Raw genomic sequence first — 11,733 nt, forward strand, 5'->3', positions numbered from 1 at the left:
CATCTCTAGCTTTGGTAGATTAACCTAAGATGTATAACTCTTATATTATCTCTAATTGATGATTTTACGAGACATCTATAAAAAATATTTATGTTATTTTATTTGTATTGCTAGGTTACATCCAATTACAAGGAGATTTTATTGAATTTTTGATAAGAAACTCAGTAGGACATCCCTAGGTGGGATAACTTCAGGTGTTTGGGAAGGATCCAAAATGGTCCTATCATGAATTAATTTATTTTCCTTATTTCTCACTCAATGTATCTCATTATATTCCTTGTAATACATGGTTTTACATAATAAAAATTACCCAAAACAAACTATGGAATTTTAGTTTGATAATCTACAAGTCTTCAATTGTTTATGATTCAAAAAAAAAAAAAAAAAAAAACTGCAATCATTTATAAGAGGAAAGAGAAATAAAAAATGGTTTTTTTTTTTATTTGTTTATATCTAAGGAGAGAGTATAAGTAGGAGAAATATCAAAAGAGAGAGAAATAAAAGAGAACTCGAGGTTGAAGATAAAGGTTCTTTGGAAAACACTGTATACATCAAAAATTTATATGGACAAAAATTTAATGTTTTGCGACAGGACAGTTCTATCTGCTCTAAATATGCTAACTGCACTATATTTTATGAACATCCACATTAAAATTTAATGTTTTGCAATTTTCTTTTTAGTTGTTTTGGCTTGTTCATCAATGGCTTTGATTATGTTTTTATTTTTCTTTTTTGTTTTAATTTTCTTTGAACGTTGATATGTGGGAAGTGGAGGATTAGTGAGAAGAGGAGAGCGACGTGTATTGGATTATAAAAATTAAAATTATACTTCACAACTCTATGACATTAACTTAACTTCTACATAAAATATTAAAACCTGAGTCTTCCACCATTATCACGAAGCTTTAATAAAAAAACTAATGGTATTGCTCAAGAAGACCTTGCTATAATTTATTGATGATATAGAATTTTATTTGTTTAAAAGAAAATGAAGATTTTATTAGATTTGGTTTGTTTATTTTTATTTATTTTTTATTTGCCCTAAAATCATGTAATTTAATAGGAGGTTTGAATTAATCTAACCATCATTTGAAAGGATATAAGAATACCTACCATTTTTTTTTTTTAATACTTTAGGCTATTTAAGGCATTTTATCCATGAGAATTGTTAAAATACTAAAAAATTATTAAAATTGCAATGCCATTAATACATTTTGCAACATGGATAGAACTGTCTTTTGCATTGAAAAGTTAAATGTCTTCAAAAACAAATTATAAAATGGATATTGATCATAATTAATCATTATTTATGCCAAGTAATACAAAATTTTTTTTTTTTATAATTCTAAACTAACTATATACAGTTTCATAAAAATTAATTTTAGTAAACTATTTTTGTTTATTTCTTTATCATTTTAAATTAGGATAGGTTTTTGTCTTTTTTATATTTTTATTTTTTATTTTTTATCTTTTTCTTTTCTTTAATGGCATAAAGTGTTGTTCGTTTGAAAGAAAAAAACCAACAATCATTGTCATTGGAGGATAGATAGTGATTCACATGACCATGACCAATACACTTTTCCAAACCAAAAAGCATTTACTATTCTAAAACTCTCTTTGTTTTCTTTAAAAAGGCACCCTTCAAAAGTTAAAGCCACCTTCAAAAGCAAAAACAAAATGTTTATCTATCTTTTTCACTCTCATTCTCTATGTTTACAAAATAAATTTTCTTGGTTTTTCTTGGTTTTGAACCAAAGGGATAGTGAGGCTAAAGAGATTAAGAAGCTTTTTTGAAATTGGTTTTAGTTTTTTTTTTTCTTTTATTATTATTTAATTAAAAACAATATAACTATTTTGTGAAAGTATAGATTGAGTTTAATTAGAAAATATCAATTTGGAATCACCATTTATCGTTTTCATCATCATAATTGCATCTTTAGCAAAGTGGCATATAACTCTTTTTTCGTTTTCTTTTTCGAAGAAAAACACTCTGAAAGAAAAGAATAATTTAGAAAATTTAAAATTTGAGGACAGTACAGAATTATTTTGGTAATACAATTAGAACTGTTTTAAATACACTTTTAATACTAGTGGTGTTTTTTCAAAAAAGGTAATGGGCTCAATCAAGTACAAGTCCAGTAGACAAAAGAGGCCGAAAGAAAGCCCATGGCATATAAGATCGGCCTGTAAACTCATAGACAGCAGAATTTGGGAGAGAGGCAGCGGAAAAAAAAAAAAAAAAAAAGAAAAAAAAAATTGAAAGAGGAATGAAAGCTCGTAAATCAGACAACGGAATTGGGGTTTTCTAACAAACGCTACCTCCTCCTCCTCCTCCTCCTCTTCCTCTTCTTCGTTCCTCTTCTTCAATATTTATGTTATTTTTTTTTTTAATCAATTCCTAAAATGTAAAAAAATACATCAAATATATTTGCATATATAGATATGCACACTGCAATAAAACCCGCTAAGCAGGGAAAAAGAATTTTTGGAATTCATTTTTGATTTTTCGAGTTTTATTGTTTGGGAGCTGAGAAAACGATATGCGATTGAGAAGGTGTTGGTGGGGGAATTGGGGAAGTGGGAGCATAAAAACGACGTCGTGCGATGCATCATCATCGTCTCCATCAACATCATCAGCGGGAGGTCATCGTTGATGGGCCTGCAATTGCAGATGAGTTGGCAGCCGAGTTTACTGAGTCAGAAGCGGAAGAATGGTCCACCTTTGGGTTTGAAGAACCTCGGCAATTCTTGTTACCTCAACAGCGTTCTACAGTGCCTTACATATACTCCTCCTCTCGCCAATTTCTGCCTCCGCAATCTCCATTCTTCTCTCTGTAACATACCCTTTTCTTCTCCTTCTACTTCTTTCTTTCTGAACCCTAATTTTTCAATTTTTTTGATTTTTGGTTTTTTTTTTTTTTTTCCCTTGGTTTCCAGGCGATTCTTCGGACGCAGAAAGAAAGCGTGACTGTCCCTTTTGCATATTGGAGAAGCGGATAGTGCGGTCTTTGAGTTTGGATCTTACCCTTGACGCGCCCATGAAGATCCAGAGCTGTCTTAGGATTTTTGCCGAACATTTTCGCTGCGGTCGTCAGGAAGACGCGCACGAGTTCTTGCGGTATGTCATTGACGCCTGCCACAACACTTGCCTGCGTCTCAAGAAGCTGCGACGGAATGGGAATGCCAATGCTAATGCCAATGGAACGTCGTCGTCGGTGGTGAAGGAGATTTTCGGGGGTACTTTGCAGAGCCAGGTGAAGTGTCTATCCTGTGGCACCGACTCCAATAAGGTTGATGAGATAATGGATATTAGTCTTGATGTTTTGCATAGTAATTCGCTTAAAGACGCCCTGCAAAGGTTCTTCCAGTCTGAGGTTTTGGATGGCAACAATAAGTACAAATGCGAAAGGTTTCTCACTCAATTTTTATTACCAACTTTCTTCTTGTTTTGAGTTGTTTCTGTTATATTCTGATTGGAGTTTTTTTGTTGGTGTAGTTGCAAGAAGTTGGTACCAGCCAGAAAGCAAATGTCAATTCTTCAAGCTCCCAATGTTCTTGTCATCCAGCTGAAGGTGGGTTTATCTAAACATTTTGGCTACTTTTAGTCATATTGTTGATTTTTTGGGTTTCATTTGTGTTATGGCCGCATCAGTTTTTCCAATAAAATTCTAATTTTTGGATTTTGTAATTAGAGATTTGAGGGCATTTTTGGTGGGAAGATTGATAAATCCATTGCATTTGAAGAGGTTTTGGTTCTTTCAAGCTTCATGTGCAAAGCAAGCCAGGTTTGTGAAATATTCAATTCAGTGAAGTATGAAGTAATTACATGGGCAATTTATAGTTGTTTAGTTGGACTTAATTGTGCTTGGCTACATAGTTCATAATATATTTTGGCATTGCTGTTATCTACTACTGAATGTATAACGTAGAGGTTGACTGTTCATGGATTTACCAATTTAAAGAAAAAGTTGGTGAACAAAGTTTGTTTAATTCCTAGCTGTTCTACTTATGAACTGTAAATTGCTTTAGTATAGTTGATGGGAACAGAGGTTAAGTTCTTAGACCTCAGCTTGCCTAGGGGAAAATAGAGGATGCAGGAATGGCTTTGAAGAATTCCCATATTTTTCTTGTTGGGATATTCTGTCCTTTCGTGATAAGGACCAAAAGGATGTAAGTAGTGTATTTGATGTGGGACAGGTAGAGAAGAAAAGAAAACAGAGAATTATAGTTTGGGCTCTAGCATCTCACCATAACAATTTTAGGAATCACTCCTAAAATCCCTAGGCATCACACATAGTTTTGGTTTTCACTAGGCATGACACCTCCTTTTTGTTTGCATGACACAAAATCAAAGAAAATAATCTCATAAAAATATATGTATAATTCATCAACTGTCTCATAGGGATATAAAGACCCTATTTATAATAAAACCACCTGATAACATAAGGAAACTAAAATAATAGGAAATCCTAATTAAATAAGAAACCAAAATATTAAAATCACCTAAAAAGACATAAAGAAACTGATAAAAAACACTAATTAAATAAAGAAACTAAATCAAACTAAAGCTTCCTGGATCCTTATAAGGTCTCTAGTAATTCCAAATCAAAATTTGGGCCTTAGAATATGGTTTTCCCCTCTTTTGATAAGTTTTCAAAGAATTTTTCCATATTGCATCATTTCTTTTTTTCCATCTTGCATCAGTACTATTTGCAAGAAGTGGTATTGTAAGTGAACATCTTTCAACTAACTTGACAAGAAGGTTTCTGTCTAATTTTAAGCAGTGACAACATTGGTTTGGTTTAATGGGTTTGAGAAGGTTAAACATAGTGTAGAAGGGGATCTAAGCACCAGGGCTTGCTATGATCAGGATTCTTTCTGGCGGATGAAGAATTATATCAAATTCTTTGATTTTTGACTCATTAATTGGCTTTGGGATGATTCTATCAGATTTGACCGCATATAAATCTTTGCTTCACTTATTAAAAGAGGAAAAAAATGATTACAAACAATTTTTGTTTTCTTTCTCTTTGAATTTGGTATATATTAGAGATTTTATGGACTATATAGCAAACCAAATAATCATGGGCATATATCACTGTCTTAAAGAAGATTTTTTACTCAACAGTACAAAGAAATTCATTTCTATTACAGAATAGGGAAAATATCACTCGCAACATTAAAGAAAGTTGGATTAGAAGGAATACATGCTGAATTACATTAACCAAGTTATAAGATTGTTTCAAACTTTTGTATATGGAAGTTAAATCCTACCATACATATGCTAAAAGTATAATTAGAAGGGGTGTAAATTGGCTCGAACTGTTTGAGATTGACTCAATTTTAGCTCATTCAAACTCAGCTCACAAAAAACATGAGCCAATCTTGAGACGATAAATGAAGCTCGCATATCACCAATGTTGCGTAGCTTGTCAGTGTCTCATGTGTAGCTTCTTTTCTTTTTCTCGGACGTAGCTCAGTAGTAGCTTGAATTTGTGGTTATACATAGATATATAAAATATTATTAATTTAGATATACAAAACACTTATAATACATAAATGTTATTATTTTAATGATATGGGAGCCATGCTTGACAATCTTTAGTACTTGGTAGTCATGTTGCGTAGCTTGTCGGTGACTCATGTAGCTTCTCTTCTTTTTCTTAGACGTAGCTCAGTAGTAGCTTGAATTTGTGGTTATACATAGATATATAAAATATTATTAATTTAAATATACAAAACACTTGTAATACGTAAATGTTATTATTTTAATGATATGGGAGCCAAGCTTGACAATCTTTAGTACTTGGTAGTCGGCTTGACTCAGCTAATTTACTCCCCTAACCTTAAGTATTAATTGGAAGAGAAAATATAATAAAATCAAATAGTGTTATGTGCTTACCCGCAAAGTTATAGAACTAGTGTTGGCGTAAAATTATTAGGAAATGCCTAGTTTGCATAATTCTGATTTTAGTCAGCTTACTTGATCAAAGAAAATTTTAAATTTCTAGAATGTGCAAAAAGATCACCCCAAGGATATAAGTAACGTGAAGCTGTAGCTGCTATTCCACTTATTAATGTTTGCTGCTATTGAGTCATTAGATCCATCATATTAAAAAGTTTTTAGGCTGTTTACTTGATCAAAGAAAATTTTAAATTTCTAGAATATGCAAAAAGATCACGCTAAGGATATAAGTAACGTGAAGCTGTAGCTGCCATTCCACTTATTAACGTTTGTTGCATCTATCCCCTTTAAACACCTGAACAAGTTACAGTGATTAAAAAATCTTTGACTTAAGAAGCTTCATTTGATTTAGTTTTTTTGTTTTTGTATGTTGTATTTTGTTTCATTTTTTGTGTTTTTGCTTTAACAGATTAGAAATTTTTTCTGTCCTTTATTCTGCCATAGTGCTTAACAAATCTCAATTTACAATTTTTTATATGATATCTGTGTTATGTTGTTTAACTTATTAGAAAAGTTTCTGTTTGCTCATGCAGATACTGTGTTTGGAAGTATCTTGAGATTGCTGTTTATTTCTATTCAATCCTTAAATCAATGATACTTTTATGTCTTTTATTCATAGTACTTTTCTTAAAATGTTCATTGCATTGCAGGATCCACGACCAGAATATAAGCTTTTTGGTACCATTGTTCATTCAGGCTTCTCACCCGAGTCTGGACATTATTATGCGTATATCAAGGTATACATGTCATGCTCTTTGTAATTAATAATTCTGAAGAAAAATCTGCACTAACTCTTTGCTGATCTGAGAATCTCTATTTCTATACAGGATGCAATGGGTCGGTGGTATTGCTGCAATGATTCTTTTGTCTCACTTTCAACTGTGCAGAAGGTTTTGTCAGAAAAGGTTTACATTCTTTTCTTCTCTCGTACCAACCAAAGACAAGAATCTGCCAACATCCCAGCTAGCAACATTTCCAATGGTGTAAAGTCTCGTGATTGCAATGGCCATGAAGCATCGAAAAGCATGAAACCTGCTTTTCCACCTAAAGGAGCTAATATAAAGCTATATGAATCTTCTCATAAGGATACCCCAACAATATCTAAATTTGATAAGACACCTTCCAGCCCACTGATAAAATTTAATATTACTGGGAATTCTAGTTCCAAAAGAGCTACAGCTGGCAATGGAAAAGTTGTTTTGAAGAATCAAGCTATTGAAACTAACGGAAATGTCAATGGCTCAATTCGTATGGAGAAACTAGAGAAGGCTAAGTCAACAATGGTAAACAGAAATGGTTTAAACAAAACTGAGAAAGTTGATAGTATTAACAGTGAGAAGATGCAAGCATTTGTGTTGGCAAAAGAAAATGGTACCATTGCAAAAGTTGGTGTTAGTTCAGAAAAACCAGATACCTGTGAGGATAGTGGAAGAGGCAGTTTGACAAAAGTGAGAGAACCTGATCACAAGAACCTGGTTAATGGTGGTGTGAACTTCCACTCTGAGGCCTCTGGGTCCAAAAGAAAACCACAGCACTCTTGCATATTGTTTGCACAGGATGCTGAATCTTTGGCAAAAGTTGAAGAACTAAAGGAAGTGTATGTACTTAATTACCCTCATTATGCATTCCATTTAAAATTTTTTCTCACCTATGTTTGTCATCATCATCGTCAACATCATCATCATCGTCATCATCATCATCGTCGTCGTCGTCTCGTTGTCATCATCATCAATATGAAACCCCAAGTAGATAAAAAGTTAGTCACTGTGCTGGGTTGAGAATTAGAGATATGAATCATACAGAAGGTTTGTAGCATTTGATTGGACAAGAGAATCTAAGGCAGGTATGCATATGGATATAGCCAGGTTATCAAAAAGCAATAAGAGGGTTGCATTGTTACCTAAACTATTTAAATTTGTAGGAGGTTGTTCGGCTTGGTTATGTCTTCATTTTCCATAATTTTGTGTTCAGCTGCCGAGATAGTGTTCATCTTGTGATTATTGTTTTTTTATTTGTATAATTAAGAAAAAAATAATTAAAAATGTAGCCGAAGAATAAATAAATAAATAAATAAAAGAAAGAAAAAAGGGAAAAAGAGGAATAGAACTGGATGTTAGTACAAGATAGCCAGATGTCTCAGATTAAGCAGTCTTAGTTTACTTGACAAAATAATGGCAAAAGAATTTACTATTAAATAATGACTCCCTTAAATCTCAATGGATATAGTGCTTATTTTCTTTAGACATCCAAATAAGAGTTTCCAAAAATCTCAAGGCGTGTTGTTGCTTTCTTGCTACAGAATCTATAATGTGAACTGAAGACCCACAGAAACTAATGCCAAATATACTAGCCCTGCTTGTAAACTCTAGACTCTTCAAGAGACTATAAATCCTTTGCATTCATCTAGACAAGGCCCCAATGAAACCCAGATAGTGATTGCAACAAAAACCACATTTTTTTGCTTTTGGATTATTTAGGAGAATATGGTTAGAAGACGCTTCATCTCTGTTGGCAACAATTTAGTGCTTACTAAACTATGTTGCTAAAATTATCTGATTTGTGGCTCCTGGACCTAATGTCTGATGCGATTTCTTACCAACAGAGTCCCATATTTAATATCTCATGAAAGCATTACAAAATTTTTGGTTTTCCAAATGTAGGTCTTTTTCCTATATTGCCTTTGAATATTGGTCATTAGATAAAATTTCCCTTCTTCCTTTTTTTTTGTCACTGCGTTTTAATCATTGCTCACCTGAGTGATGTCCAAATATTGTTATATTATTGGAATTAATTGGTTCACATATGTTACTTGCAAAACTTCCAGTTTCTGTTTCTGTTTTAACTTATTTTTTTTTTGAATTTATTAGACTCAAGGAAGAAACATCTTCAGTTTTGCAATCTTGCGGTTGGAAAGATAAGATCTACAGTTTCATGTCTTCAAGGAAGAGGTTACGTACAAAAGAAGCAGGTTCCACTCCAGATAATAATGAACTAAGGTGAGGAATTCTTTAATTGTCATTTACCTTTTATGCATAAGAAAGTTTTTAAAGCTTCTTCACAATGTATTTTGTTGTTAAAGACTTCTGAATTATGTATCTGGCTAGTGTTTTTATTTATGAGTTGTACCACCAATTGCGTAAGTGAAAATTCTTTCTTTTTGCATGAGCTTTCTAGATATTTTGGCAGTTCATTAAGTTTCTTTAATTCTATAGTATCACTGAAAAAACTTTATGCCTATTTAATGTACTAAAAAATTTTAATTGTACCCTGAAATTGAGTTTGAATTTGAATATTTTAACTGGTGAATGAGTTTGATTCATGTTGATAATTGTTGTACGAGAAAGGAAGAAGAGGAGAGAAGGGGGGAAAAAAAAAAATTTATACACAAGGGATTCTTATGTAATTTTTTTGGTCAAGATTCTTATGCAATTTAATCATTAAATATTTGATAATTTACGTTTTGTATTAATTTTTTACTAGCATTAACTCTAATCTAGTTGTGCATTAAAATGCAGGAAGTTGTTGGTCATGGATGCCAAACAAACTTTTATATCACAAATACCTGAGTCTTTGAAAGAGGACTTAATCCAACGCCTTCGGTTGTTTAGCCAAGAGAAGTGACATCAGGTTCTTGATCAACTCTCAAGTATGGTAAGTTGGAAAAGTACTGTTTCCTACTGGTTCTTCTAGATGTGTAGATCATAAAAAAGCTAGTGGAAAGAACATTATTTTTCTTAATGTTGTTTAAATATTTGCAGTCTTCTGACATCTGTTGCTGGCTGGACCTGGTGTATAATCTGTATACTAAGTGGTTTTGTAGTGTTGGTGATATCCTCCAGACATAAGAGGGATATGGGGATGTGCTATAAACTCCTTTTCCTTTGAAGCAAGCGCTGGAGTCAGCTGTTAATGCTTTTCAGTTGGCGCTGTTCTTGAACTTATAGGTGCGCAATGTCAAATTGAGATGGAAAGTTGCTGACTTAAAATCTTGCCAAAAGTTTTCTCACATGAGGCTGTGCAGTTTTTAATGGCAGAGAACAAGTCAGAAATTCTATTCATTTTGTATGATATCCTTTTTGGCCTTATATCTAGCATAATGTCCTAATATTTTTTTGGATGCATTACAAATTTTCCATCTGAGTATGGCGGTTAGTACTGATAGAAATATGCTATAATTGAGTTCATTTCTAGTTTAAAAAAAATTTTGGGTCACCAATCCCGTGAAGTAATAGAACCCCTACCTTACATCTTATGAGTGACGCGTAAAGCACATGAAATATGATTTGTATTGGTAGATTTTGGGCGAATGTTTTTGCATTTGTGTCTGCTTTTGATGATGCAGGTATATATAGCTAGTAGAATGTATATGGATGCGGGAGTTGATTGGAGAAGAGCAGGGTGGCTCCTTTTGTTGATTAATTGTTTTTTCTCATTGGCCTCTTATTTTTTGGGTGTTGAGCATGTGGTTTTGTGGTGGGGGTCTTTTCACTTATTAATCTTTTAAACTTGATTTCTCATGGTGCATCCTGATTGAAAATACTTCTTAAATATATTTCTATACATACATTTTGGCAATTTGGAAGTCCATATTTTAGCAAGACATTTTTTCTGTGTGCAAATTGTTCACATTTATTCTGTGTGCAACATGCTATGAACTTTTGTTTGTGGCTGAATTTCAATTCTTCTACCGCTATAACACATTTTGACAAAAGTAGTGCTCAATGGTATGGAGCAGGCCATATTCAACTCTTCTTATAACCCATGTACTTTTAATAGACGTTATGAACTTGCTTTTACTCGTGTTAGTTATGTTTTCAAATTGTGTTGGGGGTAGAGTTTGTTAGTACATAATGTTTGCTTATGTTTTATTTTTTATTATTCTATTTTTTTTTTTTATGAATATTACGAAAGATTGAATGGACTACACCAAAGCTTTGGAAATGCTCAAAGATTACACGGGAACAACGAGGATAAAACAAGACAACTGCAGATCAAAAGGCAATTGACCAAGGCCTTTTCAGATCATTACTGCTCCAACTAAAAATCTTTGTAGAATTTCGAAATCATTAGTGATAATTCTTTTGGGGGAAAAAATCGATTGAAGTTGGGATATGATGTCCAAGAAAATGAAACCACCTTTGTGAAAGGAGTAATGAAAAAAATTGTGGTCGATGATTCTCTATCTTTTCCCAAATTCTTAACTAAACAATTAACAAAGCTTGATGTTTTCTACAGTAAGTAAATAAGACAAGCTATGATCATCCCATTATTGGCTCAACCACGTTAGTCTCTGAGCAATTGCCAACTTAGCGCTCGGTTTCGGAAATAGATATTCGATCGCATACAAATATCAAGTTATTTGCGAATTTAATACCCCATAAAAAATGAAATAGTACAAACCATACCAAACCAACCATAGTTAATATATATATATATATTATTATTTTTTTCTTCGTACAAATCATTGTAGTCGACGCTCCTTTCTGGGTTGGAACAGCAAATTCTATGAGACATCAACCTTAATCTGGCAGGTATATTTCCAACACACTGATTCAGTTCCAATATTTGAAAAAATCTACCTATCCCCGGGAGTACCAGTAATCAGACCCAAAAACAATTTATTCTAAAAAAGTTCCAATATGACACTAGATTATAACCCTACAGAACTGAGCTTCAAAATAATTGGTCCAATTTGCATGTGAAAAAAGCCAGAAAAGAAAGAAACCTAGTAATGTTTTAGGCGATTTAATCTCCTGGCTATTCCTACA

At 32.8% G+C, this 11,733-nt stretch overlaps 1 protein-coding gene across 2 annotated transcripts; it reads left to right on the plus strand.

The window, feature by feature from the left end:
- The first annotated feature begins 2,219 nt into the window (after positions 1-2,219).
- Positions 2,220-11,149, plus strand: LOC107423322 (ubiquitin carboxyl-terminal hydrolase 25). Of its 2 annotated transcripts, XR_001581947.4 has the most exons (10): positions 2,220-2,834; positions 2,938-3,409; positions 3,497-3,572; positions 3,693-3,785; positions 6,616-6,702; positions 6,793-7,562; positions 8,833-8,961; positions 9,481-9,616; positions 9,724-10,027; positions 10,877-11,149. XR_001581947.4 is itself a non-coding variant. In XM_016032862.4 (9 exons), the coding sequence occupies exons 1-8, from the start codon at positions 2,654-2,656 to the stop codon at positions 9,584-9,586; spliced, it is 1,914 nt and encodes a 637-aa protein (XP_015888348.2). In that variant the 5' UTR covers positions 2,220-2,653; the 3' UTR covers positions 9,587-9,616; positions 9,724-10,217. The 2 variants fall into 2 exon arrangements, 1 of the variants encoding a protein (XP_015888348.2); XM_016032862.4 differs by lacking the exon at positions 10,877-11,149 and having other exon boundaries at positions 9,724-10,217.
- The last annotated feature ends 584 nt before the right edge of the window (positions 11,150-11,733 follow it).

The sequence above is a fragment of the Ziziphus jujuba genome, chromosome 3 (assembly GCF_031755915.1).
Source record: "Ziziphus jujuba cultivar Dongzao chromosome 3, ASM3175591v1".
NCBI classification, from domain to species: Eukaryota; Viridiplantae; Streptophyta; class Magnoliopsida; order Rosales; family Rhamnaceae; genus Ziziphus; species Ziziphus jujuba.

Coding starts and splice junctions, on each gene's coding strand:
- LOC107423322 (XM_016032862.4), top strand. CDS start 2,654: ATGGGCCTGCAATTGCAGATGAGTTGGCAGCCGAGTTTACTGAGTCAG. Junction 3,410..3,496: donor AATAAGTACAAATGCGAAAG/GTTTCTCACTCA, acceptor TTGTTGGTGTAG/TTGCAAGAAGTTGGTACCAG. Junction 3,786..6,615: donor TCATGTGCAAAGCAAGCCAG/GTTTGTGAAATA, acceptor ATTGCATTGCAG/GATCCACGACCAGAATATAA.